The sequence below is a fragment of the Desmodus rotundus genome, chromosome 6, assembly GCF_022682495.2.
Source record: "Desmodus rotundus isolate HL8 chromosome 6, HLdesRot8A.1, whole genome shotgun sequence".
Lineage (NCBI taxonomy): Eukaryota > Metazoa > Chordata > Mammalia > Chiroptera > Phyllostomidae > Desmodus > Desmodus rotundus.
The window spans coordinates 107,831,394-107,847,259 of NC_071392.1; the positions used below are offsets into that span (position 1 = coordinate 107,831,394).

A 15,866-nucleotide genomic window follows, 5' to 3' on the forward strand; every position below is an offset into this window, starting at 1 on the left:
TGCTTTTCTCCGTCTCCCACCCTCTCCCTCTCTCTTCCTCTCTCTCCCCCCCCCCTCTCTCTCTCTCACACACATACATCTATAAACATAGCATTGGGTGAGGATAAATAAAAGAGAATTCTGTTAGACAACTACCTTGAACCAAAAAGAGGAAGGAAGAAGTGAGAAAATCAAAGGACCAACAATCACCACGGCCTTGGGATGTTCCCTGGTCTGGCACATCTCATCAGACCCCCACTGTTGACGGCCGGAAGCACGTGCAGAGCTAACTAGTTCAGTACAGGGAACGGTCTCTGGACATGAAGCTTCCCATCTCTGAGAGACCCAAGACATAAGCTTACAGACTCGGCTGCAAAGGGAAGTCCGGAGAGCCCCATGGTTTTAAAGGTAGACGCCACCCCACCCCCTTCAGGCATACTGGATCACCTTGCTTGCAACAGAACTGGATGTTTACAGAAATCAGCTTTTCCTCCTTATTTCTGCACACTTCCCAAATGCCAGCCTCTAAAGCTGCTCCCCCCAACCCTGTTAGTCAAAAAAAAATGACTAACACAGACTCAAGGGTCCAAAATCCCCAAAAGCCAGAAAGAAAGGAACACCGCCACTCACCCAACCAGCAGATGCTAGACCCTGTCATCATTGCAGGTGGGGTAAAAACACGTGGGAAGGGTGACCAGGCCTGACGGTGCTCTCAACAATTGACCAGAACACGGGGTTCCACCCAGCAAAGCACCTGGATTCTCTGCACCCACACACATGTGAGCTGACAAGCAGCCCAGCGAAGTGAATGCAGAAACCACTGCCTCGAAAGGCGCGTTCCGAATGCTCTCAACCCAGAAAGTCTGAAACTGAACCCAGGACTACACCAAGTCCAGAGTCTATTAATGACTCAGTTTAATAAAAATCCCAGGCAGTCAGTCTCTTGGCAGGAGATAGCCTCCCTGTGCTCAGTGCTTTTATCTAAGAAGCCAGACTGTCGAGGGCAGCTTCCAGGGAGTTTTATTATTCGGCATTCCTAGAACAGTTACGAAACACGCCTGAAGAGGGCTCCTGCTTCTCCTAGTCCAGGGGACCTGTCGGATATGGCACAGCTTTCAAAACTTCTCAAACGAAACTGAAAGTTCAAAGTTTCAAGGAAGCAAAACTTTCAAAACACTTTGTCCTAGTCAATAACGCAAACAATCCCAACAGTTCCTAGTAAATCTGTTCTGTCATCTTGTGGAGGCGAGTGAGAACACATGACCATAAACGTCTAGTTTTGTGAAACTAGAGGGAACTCGTGGGCTTATTTTGAAAAATTGAGGCTGATGAGGAAAACAGGATCGTATCGGCAGAAATAACACAGGAAAGCTGACCTCTAGACTGTGCATATTTTCCTTTCTTTCCAGAAAAGAGACACATTTCTACTCAAATATATGCCCTTCCCTAAAATGTAGCTCATGTAGGAGTCTATGTTTGAGCCTCCGAGTATTACTAACAGTTACTACTGAGTATGGAGTTTCTTTTTGGGGTGATGAAATGTTCTCACGTCAGGGCGGTAGTGGGAAAGGTGCACAACCTTGTGAATACTCGAAAAGCCACTCTCCTCACTTTAAAAGGGTGAATTTTATGGTATGTAAATTATGTCTCAATTTAAAAATATTTCTCACTGTCTGCCTTTCCCACCCCAAATAACTCCCGAGCAGCGTGCTGGTCGGCCTCGCTAAGCGGCACTGCAGAACTGCTCAGGCTGGCTTAGACAAGGCCTCTGCCTGCCAAGTTCCCTGGGAACCCGGAGGCGGCCAGGTCAGTGTGTGGGAGGTGCACTCGGCAACAGCACAGCCGGGGCAGCGGCCACTGGGCAGCGGCTACTGGGCAGCGGCGAGAGACGCGGGGGCCTCACCTTGAGAAGCCGTTCTCCTCCTTCTTTACCTTTGCGTCCCCAGAAGCTCTAATCTGCAAGGGGAAACAGCAGTAACTGGTCAGTACCTCGAAAGGACTACGTTTGAAGAATCCTCTCATTTGATAGTGTTTGGCCTCAACTCTTGGGGCACTCTGATGACAGACGGACTCTTCCTGTTGAGCAGGTGAATTGACAGTTTTCCTGTTTTTCTAAGACTCGTTTTTACAATTTTTCAGGGTGAATTTTCCAATTCACTGAGAAAAGTTTCCCTAAAATTGTAGTTTTTCACCTTTAAATTATGGCAGGTCCCTCTCCCTCAGTAAATATACTCCGCCTCCCAAGGATTTGCCCTTGGCAGTGCAGAGAGGAAATAAAAGCAAAACAAAACAAAAAGAAATAGTCTATTTCCTGTGAAAGGATATTCACAGTCCTCTCCTTCAGCTCCCCATGTTCCACCTCGTCAGACTCAGCTGTCTTCCCCCAAGTGCACAACGGGGCGGGGGCACAAACAGGTGTGTCTACAGAGCGTGCCTCCGGAAGAATACAGGAAGTACTACAGTGGCTGCAGGGATCAAAAGGAGATGTATTTCTCACTGTATTCCCTATTTCCTATTGTCTGAGTTTACCAAGTACAATGTTACATTTTCGAAAACTAAAATTATAACAGTTTGTTCGCAGCCAGAGGCGCCAGCCACTTGGAGGAGGCTGTACTGGTCGTGCTGGGCTGCAAGCTGGGGGAGGTGCCAGCACCACCAACTGTTCCCCGAAGAAGAGCCTTCATTCAACAGAGAACTAGCACAGTTAAGTCTTTCCTCTAAAGCAGAATTCACTTTCCTCGGGAAAGAAAACAGACATTCCCAGAAACACTATATCCTCAGTGTATCCATTTGCCATATGAAATTATGACATGAACAGACACGATACTGTCAATACAGGGACTAAAGGCTTTGGTTTTCATGGTTTAAGACTATGGTTGACTCTCGAGCATCCTGACGAAGACCCTTCCCCTCAACAGCCCAGGGGTCTACTCTGTGGGGAAGGGACTTTCATACTCGCTCTAAAAGGTGAACGAATGCGAAGTCTGCCCCACTGGAAGTTCTGTACCTTTTCCTCCTTCCGTTTTTCCTTGTCTCTGTCTTTATGTTTGTCTTTGTGTTTTTCTGAACTTCCATCTTTGTGTTTGGTTTTCTCCTTCTCTTTGTGTTTCTTCTCAGAATCTTTATGTTCACTGTGAAAAATAAGACACAAAGGGTTAGGCCAGAGTGTAGAGACCACAAGGGTTCAGTTCACAAGATCAATTCACAAGATACACTAAGATAACATGAACCATGGAAACTTACAATGCTTTAAATAAACGGTCCTGACAGAAGGTTAAAGTAGAGGCTTTCATCTACACTGGTCTTCATCCTGTTGGATGTTTTTATTTTTTCAAAGGAGCAAAGGAACCAAGTAGAGAAACACAGTCATTCGAAACAAACCAGGACATTTTTAAAAAACTGTAAGAATATGCAGCAGGTTCTACTGCATTTCTAGAACATTCTACCAGTAAAAAACTATAATGAAAACTTCAACTTGAGCATTCACATCTGATGAGAGGGGTAAAGACAACTCACCGAAAATGCATCTGGTAGCTCTGTGCCAGACCTGAGACGGATCATTCGTGGAGCCGGCCCAGCCAGGGCTCTGGTGCTGCGAGCAGCCCAGCACCGTAGATGTTTCCGGCTAGACTTTACTGAGGAAAGTTAGCTAACGCTACATGGGGCTCATAGATGCATCTACAAGCAAAGGCGCGCCCTGCGCTAAATGTTTAAAAGCCTTGCTTTTCAAAGTGTTTGTGGACACACTGGTAGCACTGTAAAAAGGCACTGTTCCTCTGGAAAACGGAATCTGACATTCAAAGCAAGAGCCATTAAAATGTTCACACCCTGAGATCTAGGTCCTGGGTGTTTCTCTTTGGGAAATAACATTCCACGAAGATGTTCACTCTGATGCTTCCCGCACCAAGAAGCAAACAAAAAGAAACCACCAAAAAGCTAGATACAAGTTCGTAACAAGAGGAAGACACGGTGACATATTAAAAATTTGGTAACTAATATGCTATAATTTACAAGTCCTATAAATACACATGGAAAATGCTTATGACAAATGGAAAAAAGGGAGTACAGTTGTCCCTCTGCATCTGAGGGGACTGGTTCCAGGAACACCACCTCCTCCCAGCACAGATACCAAAATCTGCGGGTGCTCCAGTCCCTTATAGAAAAGCGTGCAGGACGGTGCATACGTGTACAAAGCGACTGCAACTACACAGCAACGTGCATGTGGACAAAGACTAAAGAGGCAGCAGGCGAAGACCGCACGTTACACCGGAAGGCGGCAGAACACTGCACGACTGCTTTCGTCAGTGCACCGGGAAGATGGCTTGGGGACCGTGCCCACTCCACTACACACTCCACAAGGTAACAAAAGGAAGCTTGAATGCAGTGCGAGGAACTGGGGAGGGGCGGGGAGGAGTCCATCCCAGATGCAAAACTCCTGACGGGACAGTCAGGCCTATGGGCAGCACCAGCTCTTGCCTTTCCCACCACAGACTGCATTTCCCATCTGTCATGTTTCACACCTTCAGCCCACAAAAACGTACGATTTTACCAGCAATGAGCTCACTGAGCTATGTCCATCCCATGAAGTGTGTCCTAGAAAGATTTGGCTAAACTTGGCTGCATCAAAGGCCAAAAACATAATCAAACAAGAGCAACCAGTCAGGTGAGAGGCACAGACCCCGGATCGGGAGCACATCTGCTGTCACATACACCTTTGCGCACACACAAAAGGAGCCCCAACTGACTCCAGCGGGTGGGGAATAAGCAGAAACTCTTTGAAATCTAGCCAGAGGATATGGGGACCAGAAGAAACAGGACTGCAGGTGACAGTTCCCAGGAACTGTCTGGAAAAAACAAGGTCCATCTGCCCTTGTTCATATACTCTTCCCTCATTAGGTTATTTAGAGGCACAAGTTTCTACATGAACAAACTTTTCTTCTGAACCCACGAGGGCTGAGCCCAGCTTCAGCCGTAGCTGGAGGGACATGCGACCAAGTTTTCCCACTGTGCTTACTCTCAGCATCAGTCTGATGTCACTCTCTACACCACGTGTTCTCCTAATATTTCTTTCCGAGACGCAGTGTTTTATCAAAAACTTTATCCTTCACTTTGTACAAAAATGGCTCTCAATTGCATAACATCCAGCCTTAGAATGACAAATAGCGAAGTTGCCAAGACTGCAACTGATCCTTCAAGACTTACACGTGGTTTGATACTACCAGCAAAATGTGTGCTAATATCACTGTTCCATTATACAAGCATTGTAGCTTCAGCTGGTTTTTAACGTTAACTGTAAGAAGTATTAATGGTCATCTACACAAGTTTTTTGCCTAAAAGCAAAAAAATATGGAACAATTACATCTATAATATTGATGAATGTACACCCCCCCCCCCAAGAAAGGGGGAGAAAGCATTTCTAAGCAAACAGCACGCTCCCCTTCGACTGATTTAGAAACAGAGAAGCCAGTGGTTCCGTCTTAAAGTTATGTTAGAAAGAAGCTAAGTTAAGACTTAAACTCGGCATTTCCACCTCCAAGTTCAAATCATCTCCTACTGACTCAATACCTTTACAATTCCATGAAGTTGATACCTACAATTTAAGGAAGACTACAGTTAGAGACAAACGCATGGCCACACCGAGATTTGATGTTAAGGTGAAAACTTTATTTTACCATCAAGTAGAAACTTTCTAGAACAGAGATCTTGGATAACTGAAATGACAAAACCTTTGGGATTGCGGCTCCTCCTTTTGTCCTCCCACAAAACTACAAATGGCTGCTTCAGCAATCCACGTTTAGAAACGCTCCATCCTCCTTCACGTTCCACCTCCCCCCCTTGCCCTCTTTCTCAATGAAAGCAATTCTTACGACATTAGTCTATTTCACTACAAAACTGGCTTTCTGGCCTTTTGGCAACCATGGCATGGGCAGTCGGTAGGTGTAACACACAGCCCCTCCAGTTTTGAGCTCTGCTGCTCATTATCACACAGAACAGAGAGGAGGGGAAGGAGGCCAACAAACAACAAGGTAATGAGACAGAACCCAGGCCCCCCAGGTAAGGGAAAACAGTCAAAGATGCTTCCTCTGCCTACTAACCAGAGGGCGATCTATTCAGGAAACTCAAAGTTCCTGCTAGAGTGGTAACCCCTTTGTAGGTCAAAGTTAATCACAAAGAACAGAATGAGATGAAACTATCAACTTGCCTCTCCAAAGGGAACTCTCTCCCAACTTTTAGATGTAAGAGAGCAGGTTTACATTTTTATATTAAGTGAGCTCAGATGATTCAGAGTAAGGACAGCTTGTGGTGTACAAGGCATTCCATTGGGAACTGTAGAAATTCGAGTTTGAGGAGCCCTATTAAGCCTCTGAACACAACACAATGCAAACATCCTATCTATATGCGTCTGTCCCTGCCTCTAGAAATAGAGAGCAGAGAGGACTGGACCCTACCCCTCATCCATAATCCCTACACGGGCAGATGTGCTGGCAAAGGGCAAGTGCATCTGGGGAACAGAGTCCTGTGATACAGATGCGCATCGAAGGCTTTGCCATGGAAATCAGAAGCAGTGGTAGAAATGGAGCGAATCTGGGATCAGTTAAGCTGACTCATCATCATCCATGGTTTCCTAACATGTCCTTCTTTTTCCAAAATGTTTAAAACCAGTCTGGCTGTTAGAGTGGCTTAAAGAGCAGCACCTTGCCCACTGGGAGATGATGGGAGGTGTGACCAGTGCAGAAGAGGAGCTTGTGTGCTGACTGACTGCCTGTTTTAAGAGAGGTTACAGTTGTCTTCATCCTGATCCCACTACTCTTTCATACACGATATCAAAGTCACAAAAAGCGCTTTAAATGCCACAGAAGGCTGCAAATACTGGCCATTTCAGTGGCTGTAGAACTGGTGAATGAGATACTGGAAAGGCTTCAGCGGGGCTAAGTAAGACAAAGAAACCAGAAGAAAGGCTTAAAACTGATGATATGAGGACCAAAAAGATGTAAGGAACAAATACATTTTAAGAATGAGTTTAGTCTGGGGTCCACTGAAGGCCAAACACAGACAGCTCCAGAACCTCCGTAATGGTCACACTTTTGGATGAAACAGGAATTTCATCATCAGCAATCGAGAGAGAACACACCCAGTTAGTGGCTACACACACACGCCAGCCAACTCTTTGGGGCTCAGGGCTCATGTCTGTCTGGGAATAGACCCACCGCACCAGCAGTTGGGAAAGCAGAAGTCAATGCCAAAGAGAACAAATGAGAGAGTCAAAGCTACCTCTCCAGTGTTTGTGCCTGTCCTATGCTTCAATTAGCTAAATTCCACCACGGAAAAAAGTTACCGACACTATTTTTAAAGTGATGAGGGTGAAACCTTTGGTCTGTGACCCTTGTTGGAGCTGAGCGGACAAGTTCAGCCAGGGTTCTTCTAAGGCACTCAGGCAGAAAGGTGGAAGTAGGGATATGCCAGGAGAGAACAGTCTTTTCCTTCTGCCCAGTGATGGCATTTGTTACCTCTTTGGAAAACAAAACCAAACCAAAAAAAGCCTGTGTCTGATACTCTGGAAATAGGATGTTGGCTATGGGAAAACATTTAAATCTGTTAAAGAAAACAAACACACAAAAATAGCTTCTTCACTATCACCAATAAAAGTATTTAACAGATACCTGAATACCACCAAGTGCCTGGCACTCTTCTAAGCAATTCAATCCCCATAACAAAACTGAGGTAAGTTACATTATCTCCACCTTACAGATGTGCAAACCGAGACGTGGTAGGTAAGGTTAAATAACTCACCCGAAGAGACACATTTAATGAGAGATACACAGGATTTAAATTCAGGCCGTCTGGCTCCACAGTGGACCGCTCTGGAAGTTACGGGAACTTCCCAAAGCAGGAAAGCACCACTGCTGAGGGCAGAAGGAGCCTCTTCATTGTCTGAGACTAGGACTTACCCACTATGGCTAAGGGAACGGACTCACCCCAGCCACCTGGTTGCTCCAAGACTACCCCCACCTTGCAGGCTGCAGTCAACAGAATCATAGGGGATTCCTACGGGACAGCCCTGAGAGCTCAGAGCTGTTGACGGAGGAAACCCACAGCCCCTTCAAGAAGAGCGGACAATTAAAGCTTAAATGTTTGCTAAATAAAAATTCTAAGTGAAAGCAAAAGTTGCCTCTGGGAAAAGAACGCAGCAGAAAGACTCTAGGAAATCAAGAATTCTTAATGCTTATCAGTTCATGCTCAAAATCACAAGAATTATTGGCACTTTGAGTTGAATGGCATCGCAGAAATTTAATCCTTTGTTGGCAGTTGGCAGGCCAGAGAGGATAAAGGCATGTGCCCAAACCCAATTCACATCCTGAACTGCCATTCCTCCCGTCTCTATGTTCCTTATCTCTATTAACAGGATAAACAGCCACCCAGTTACCCAAACTAGGAGCCCTTTTTCTTAGGCCCCTCATGCCACGTGTGACTGAATTCTCTACCCTCCCTTCTCAGCTATCTCCAATGGCCACTTGTTCCCTTCAGAATCAAGTCCCTACTATTGTTTTATGTCCCAACTTCGAACCCCGGCACTCACCCAACTGCACGGATGTCCTCCCAGAGCAAAGCTCATTACACACACTTTCATGTTTCCTTTATGCTCTTCTCATTGTCCAAAATGCCCCCCTTTCTAGCCATCACCCTCCTTTGTCAAGATTTTAACCATCTTTCAATGGCTAGCTCAAATGCTGTTTCCACCATGAGATCTTGAAAACAATAACTATAGTTCACTGTAAGAGAGCTAGGTATCATTGAAATCTAGGACTCCAAATTAGATGCTATCAGTACGTTTGGATCCAACTATCAACAATGGCTGCTCCGATTTATCTGAATGATCTTTGCCAAGCTCTGTGCTGATTGATCATCATCGTCACTGCCACCATCATCAGCATCTCAACTGTTTCACATGCTGTTGTCTCCAACTGAATTCTCCCTCAACAGACTGGAAAACTCGACCGGGTCAGCACTACTCTCAGCACTTGATCAAAATGGAAAATGAGACCCAGAAGTTAAACGGCTTGTATTAGGACACACAGCTGGTAAATGTGAGGCGCACAGGCTAGTAACGGGCAGACTCTGGCCTCTCGAGTTCTATGTGGTGTGCTTTCACCACATCACATGGACTCTCGTGAGAATGGTCGTGGTGCTCAGTTCCCTCATTTCCACACTATCCAGCCTTCTTCTCTACCTAAGTTAATTAACGGTCCATTTCCCCCGGAAAGGATAATACAGGGATGTAGAGTTAAATAAAGGGCTTCAGCAGGCAGCTCACAAAAAAACAGACTTGATTACGTTCAGAAAAACCTCCCCTAATCTGAGAACCAGTTGCTTAACTTCTAGTACATTCTCCTAAGACCCTACATTCCCTCAGTTCGACTTCAGGCAGGACTTGGAACTGAAGGGAAAGCAGGACCCAACAGCACCCTTGCTGTCAGAGGTCTCTCCCACGGGCTGCACAGACGGGTGCTGCCAGCGTGGCTGCAAAAGCACTTTGTGTACTGCTTCACCAGCGCTTTCCCGTCTCCCCTGGCTTTCCACAAACCTGTCACTCCAGCTTGGTGTCAGGTTTGAAACCAGCAAGAGGGGCACGCTGTCAAAAACCAGCAGGAGGAAATCTTGTTTTCACACACATGACAGTCCTTTATTTTCACCCCCCCCTATTGCTCTTAATAATGTTGTTTATAGAAGAGGTCAAGTATTAAAGATAATTTATGGCTAAGATCGCAAACTTTCAAAGAAATATCTGGTGAGATCCTTCCTACAAGGCTAATGATTCCTTAGCATCTAATAAGAGTATTCCTTTTGCTTCTTTTAAAAGGATTTACGTATTTTTTACCAGGATCTAGAGTTCTAATAGTAATGCTAACAGAAAGAAGCAGTGTCAGAGATAAGCAGAAGAAATTATTTCTATTTGACTCTGATATAAGCTCTTCCTGTGATGTTATAAATCAAACAGGAGATAAAGTTTTCATAGGGTCAGAATTTAATGAAATTAATACAACAAGTGCCAAAAACTTTAAAGATCTGGGGCTCAGGGTGGGAAAGGCACTGCCTGAAACGTTCTGGCATTTTAAACCCTGAGCTGCCTATAGCATGCACGTGAGAAAGAGGTGCTTGTACTGAAACACAGACAGTTCAGCTACACCACTGACCTTCCGAGGAAGGGGCTTGCTTCTCTGTGTGCGTGCGTGTGCGTGTTTACTGGAAGGAATGTCGTAGTGGGAGAAAAACAGGAGAAAACCCAAGCCCTGGCCTCATCCTCAGTCTGCCACCCTACTGCCCTGTGACTCTGAGCATGTCACCAAGACTCCTGTGCACACAAAGAGAAAAGGCAGAACAGTCTCTAACACCCTCTCCCCTAGTCTGCACCTTCAGTGAGACTGAAGGAGGAACTGCAGGAGTAAGATGGGATCCCCTGAGGGGTGGGTCCACATCTCATTCTCTCAGCAGAAAGGCTGGTTTCCCATTCTCTGACACTCCAGGTATGCGGTGGATATTACTACGCAGGAAAAAGATGCCTCCTGGATTTGGGTCCTCAGTGCAGCCCAAGGAGAAATGACTGATGCTAGTATCTAGCAGAGAAAGAAGGAACGCAGACACACATCTGTTAGCCGAGTGTTAGAATAAAGCGAAGCATTTTCAAACAGAACATGCTGGATCTTAATTATTCTGGGCTTCAGAGGCGACTAAATAAGCTTCGAGGTTTCCTTAATCTGCTAGAGAAGAAAAATTAAGAAACCCAAAACTATTTGAAAGGTCAGAAGTCACTTAAAAAGAGAACACGGTGTACAGGATTTTAATGGACTATAACCAAGACACTTCCTTTGTTGCAAAAAGGTAGTGTATAAATAGAGGTCAACCAGGAAGTATTTAAAAGTCTGCTTACAACACATCATCTGCTTAAACTGTCTTAAAGTTATTTACATGTGAATTAGAGATCCAAGGGCTAGATTTAGTCATGCGTAAACAGAAACTGAGGCCAGGTTTTCCAATGCCTCTTGGCAAACAGGTTATTTTCTTAAGCATTTTGATTAGAAATGAAGGAAGTAAGAAAATATTAAAAGGCACAAAATTACATGATAAATTCCTGAATTTGCCTACGCTATCATCTTGGAAAAGTACGCTGTGGTGGACATATCCACCACGTCTGTAGAGCTTTTATGCTTATGGACTCCCAGGTGGCCCCTCTGAAGCATGCATTAAGGTGAGGACACAGAGGAGGATGAGGAAGCCTAGGGAAGAAAGGTTACTTAACCTGCCGAGATCACATGAGACCAAAGCAGATGGACCAGGACAAGAGGCCTTCTCCTAGAAGAGGCAACTAAGATATTGTGGCTTTTTCAAGAAAAGTAACACCAAAATCACACTCTTTATTTTTAAAAAAAGGAGATTCTGGTAACAAAGGGCAGGACCAAACTCAGGCCCCGAAGTGTTTCATGTCGCTCCACCCAACCTTTTCTCCACCACAGCTGCAAATCACAGCTGGCAAAGTAAATGTCCCAGGGAAGCAGGGATCGATTCCTAAATGCTTAGGTTTTCAATATTAACCTCTATCTTTCAAAAGTCTTTTTGGACAAATTTCTGGTAACATGAAAATTAGCATTTCTTCATCTGATCTATAGGCATTTTCCTCCGATCATAAAGTTCTTCATGGTCAAAGATTATCTCATTTTCTTGGCACTTCACTTCATCTAGCCAAGCATAAACACGGCAGGCAGGATCCAGCAATTCTTCTCCTATATGCACACGCCAAAGAATCGAAAGCACAGACTCAAACAGATACTGTACACTCACGTTCATAGCAACGCTATTCACAACAGTCAATAGGGAACTAACAACCCAAGTGTCCATTAACAGATGATTGGGCTTTTTAAAATTTTTACAAACATTTATTTGGGTTTATTTGAGCCAAAGTGACTACAGTTGCCGGGAAGCAAGATCTGAAATGCTCCCAATGAATGGATTTTTAAAAATATGGTACAGACATACAAAGGAGTATTATTCAGCCACAAAAATAAATAGAATTCTGATGTGCAACAGCACGGACGAGCCTCGGAAACATCATGCTAAGGGGAATAAATAAGCCAGGCACAGAAAGGACAACATTTAAGATTCCACTCACACAAGGTAACAGAACAGGCAAATCCACAGAGTAGAACAGAAGTTGCCAAGGACGGGGTAAGAGAATGGGGAGGCATCGTCTAACGGGGTCAGAGATTATCTGGGATGATGAAAAAGTTCTGGAGACGGACATTGCTGATGGCTCTGTGATACTGTGAACGCACTTAATGCCACTTCCAATGGCAAACTTCATGTTATGTACATTTCACCACAAATACAAAAGAACTTGTTTGAAATTTAGGATGGCCGAAGGGAACTACCCTGTAGAATACTGTGAATATGTGAGAAGACAGAAGATGGTAACTGGTGTATTGACAGGCTATCCACTCACTTCATTCAATAAACATGTACTGTCACCTACAGAGCCTTGAGGATGTAAAATGAACACAACAGACCCCAACTCTGCTCCAAGGGACCAAAAGAGTCTAAGAGATGCATGTGAACTGAGTTTGGATTCACCTACTGAGATTCAATTTGGTGGAGAAATGAAAATGGAAACTATATGATCACATGTTAAGAAATAAGTAGTAGGGGGAGCGGGGGGTGGGGAAGACCACAGAAATGGTAAATGATTTGTGAAGAAACAGTCCCACTGGAGAAAATTAACCTGGTTATTTTAATAGTTCAGAAAGACTTATCCATTAAAAAAAAGAGAGAGAAAGCAACTTTCACTTTAACTTGTCTACAGACAGTGAACCAAGCTAATGAAGTATAACCGACCCTTGAAAAACTCCCCATCCCATGCACAGTCAAAAATCCATGTGTAACTGTTTGACTCCAAAAACTAAACTACTGACAGCCTACTGTTGACTGGAAACTTAACCGGTAACATAAACAATAAACACGTATTTTGTATGTTACATGCATTATATACTGTGTTCGTACAATAAAGAAAGCCAGAAAAAAGAAAATGTTATAAAGAAAACACATTTACAGTATTTATTGAAAAAAATCTGCACACAAGTGAACCAGTGCAGTTCAAACCCAAGAGTCAAGTGCAGTTCTAAGAGAACCCAGGCTGGAGCCACTTGTTCTAATAATTGATTGATCTCTAGGTAAATTCCTTTCCAACAAAACTTAGGCCACTATAGGAATACAGCTTCCTCACCAACTGCCTTTACTCACAACAGAAGCATTAGTCCTCATTTTCAATAAGCAGTACTATATGCAAAGATACCTTACACACCTTTGGACTTAACCACCTGCCCCCTCACTCACACACACACACACACACACACAAATGTGTGTGGAGGGGGAGGGAGGGAGCAGCAAAATGAACAAGAAAACATCTTTCTGAGGCTTGCGTCCCAGAGGGCAGCACCACCGAGTTTCATCCATACATACTGGCGGTCACTGGTTTGTGTGAGAGCTGAGCCCCCGTAACCTGATGAAAGCCAGGAATGCCCTCTCCAGGAGGAAAAGTACAGAAGGAGGAAAAAAGTCTACCATGTCTCCAGTCGTCACCTTTGGTCAGGGCAAGCTCCCTGACCACTTGATTGAAGGCCATCATATTATCAGGAATCCACAGCTGGCTTACTTAAAAATGACACTTTAACGAGGTGTATACTGAGAGAGAATTCACCACACCCATGTCACACATCCTGATGTGCACAATGGCGTCGCCGGTGAGGCCATCCCGTCAGTCACTGGAATCAAATACAGCCTCTGCTCACTCTGCTCTCCAGCTGTTCACCTGGGGCTCAAGTCAAGGCCTATTCTAGGTGAGCCAAGCCAGTCAACCCACTGCGGACGGAAGGGGCTGCTGGTTCAACCCTTACCTGTTGCTATGCTTGGACTTTTCTCGGTCCTTCTCCTTGTCCTTCTTGTGCTCTTTGTGCCGGTGTTCCCGATCTTTGTGTTTATCTTTGTGTTTATGAGAATCTGCAACCATAAGAGATGAGTCAGTTAAGAGGAGTGAGAGGTGTCTCCTGCCCACCTACCTTGACAAGCTGGTCAAGAAGCACAGTGACAGGATTCAAATGGCATCTGTAATACATGTCTTGGTTTTAGGGGCAGGGTAATGGGCTGCCTTGTCTGGACCGCTTTGCGAAATCTTTCCTGGGAGATTCCAGTGGAAGGAAAGATATCCAAAGCAGTCCAGACAAGGCAGCCCATTACCGGGCCCCTAAAACTAAGACATGTTACAAACGTGCAGGCAGGAAGGGGAGACAACTCTACAATAAAAGGAAGGAACGGTTTGGCATTTGCCTGCTAGGTCTGGTATTATTAAGACTCAGCTATAAATGATACAAAGGAGTAAACCTGAACACTGACTCTCAAGATTAGACGGTTACCAGTGTAATGTCTGGAAAATCCAAACCTCAAGAGAAGTGTTCTACGTCAACTTTAATGAAGTATACAGTTTCTACATAGTAAAATATGCACATTTCAAAGACAGTGTGATATAACTCTAACAAAAATATGCCCAGGTAGAATACCCACCACAATCAAGATGTAGAACGAGGCCTGGCCAGGGAGCTCAGCTAGTCAGAGCATCACTCTTGTGCACCAAGGCTCGTGGTGCGGGTGGGATTCCCAGGCAGGGCTCACTCAAAGATGCGAGCGATGAATGAGCAGATACATGGAACAAATCAATGCCTCTCCCCCTCTCTCTCAAGAGAGTAAATTTTTTAAAAAATTCAGATTTAGAGCAATACCATCACCCCAGAAAGTTCCCCTCTGCCCGTTCCCAACCTATCGCCATCTTCCGCCCCTAACCAGACGTGCACCACTGCTCTGGCAGCGTGTGATGAAGCCCATCCGTCTGGATCACTACAGTTTCACATAAAGGAAACCACACGGGATTCCCTCCTTTGTGTCTGACTTCTTTCACCCAACACAGTATTTTTGGCACTCATTTATGCTGCCGGATCTATCAGCAGTTGGTCAGGGTTTACTGCTGAGTGGCACTTCGCTATACGGATGTACTGCAATTTATTTATCCATTCTCCAGTTGGTGGACATGGGAGCTGTTTCCAGGCTCGGGTTATTCTGAATAAACCTACTATGAACACTCATACACAAATCTTTCTACAGACATGTTTTCATTTCTCTGGGGTATGTACAGTGCAGACATTACTGGGTCAAGTGTATGTTTAACTTTATGGGCAACTGCCAAACTGCATTCCAAAAGGGCTCTGCCATCATACATTCCTACCAACAACGCATTAGAGTTCCAAACGCTACAGATTCCCACTGACACCAGGTATTACCACCCTTGAACTTGCACCATCCTAGCAGGTGTGCAGTGGTTCTCTCACCGTGGTTTTAATGCAAATTTCCTAACTAAATGAGTATCTTTTGCTGTGTTTATGGGCCACTCATATCTTCTTTGATGTAGTATTTCCTCAAATCTTTCCCTCAGCTTAAAAATGTTTGTCTTGTTATTACTGAATTATAAGAGTTCTTTACACATTCTGGATTACACTAGTTTTGTTAGATGTATGTATTGTGAATATCTTTTTTCCCAGGAGTTTTACAGAGGTAAGGGACGGGGCACATTTTTAAATCTATAAAGATATCCAGCTGTTCTATCACCGGTTTCTGAAAGAGAGCCCTTTCCAACTGAATTGCTTTGACCTCTGCATTGAAAATGAAATGACCATCTAGTCATAGGTCTCTCTCTGAACTCTATTCTGTCCTTCCACGGACACAATTTGACCACCAAAGCTTCACAGTGAGGTTCTTTTTGATAGCAAGTCTTGAAATCAGATAATATTAAGTAC

The 15,866-nt window shown here is 44.6% G+C and overlaps 1 protein-coding gene across 1 annotated transcript in view; it reads right to left on the bottom strand.

Moving 5' to 3' along the window:
- Positions 1–15,866, bottom strand: part of TOP1 (DNA topoisomerase I) — a 75,538-nt gene that overhangs the window by 31,651 nt on the left and 28,021 nt on the right. Inside the window, exons 3-5 of the mRNA XM_024559818.3 lie at positions 13,920–14,022; positions 2,987–3,110; positions 1,883–1,935 (exon numbers count right to left, since the gene is read on the bottom strand). Of these exons, the coding sequence (XP_024415586.1) occupies positions 1,883–1,935; positions 2,987–3,110; positions 13,920–14,022 (280 nt within the window). The remainder of the gene's footprint in view (positions 1–1,882; positions 1,936–2,986; positions 3,111–13,919; positions 14,023–15,866) is intronic.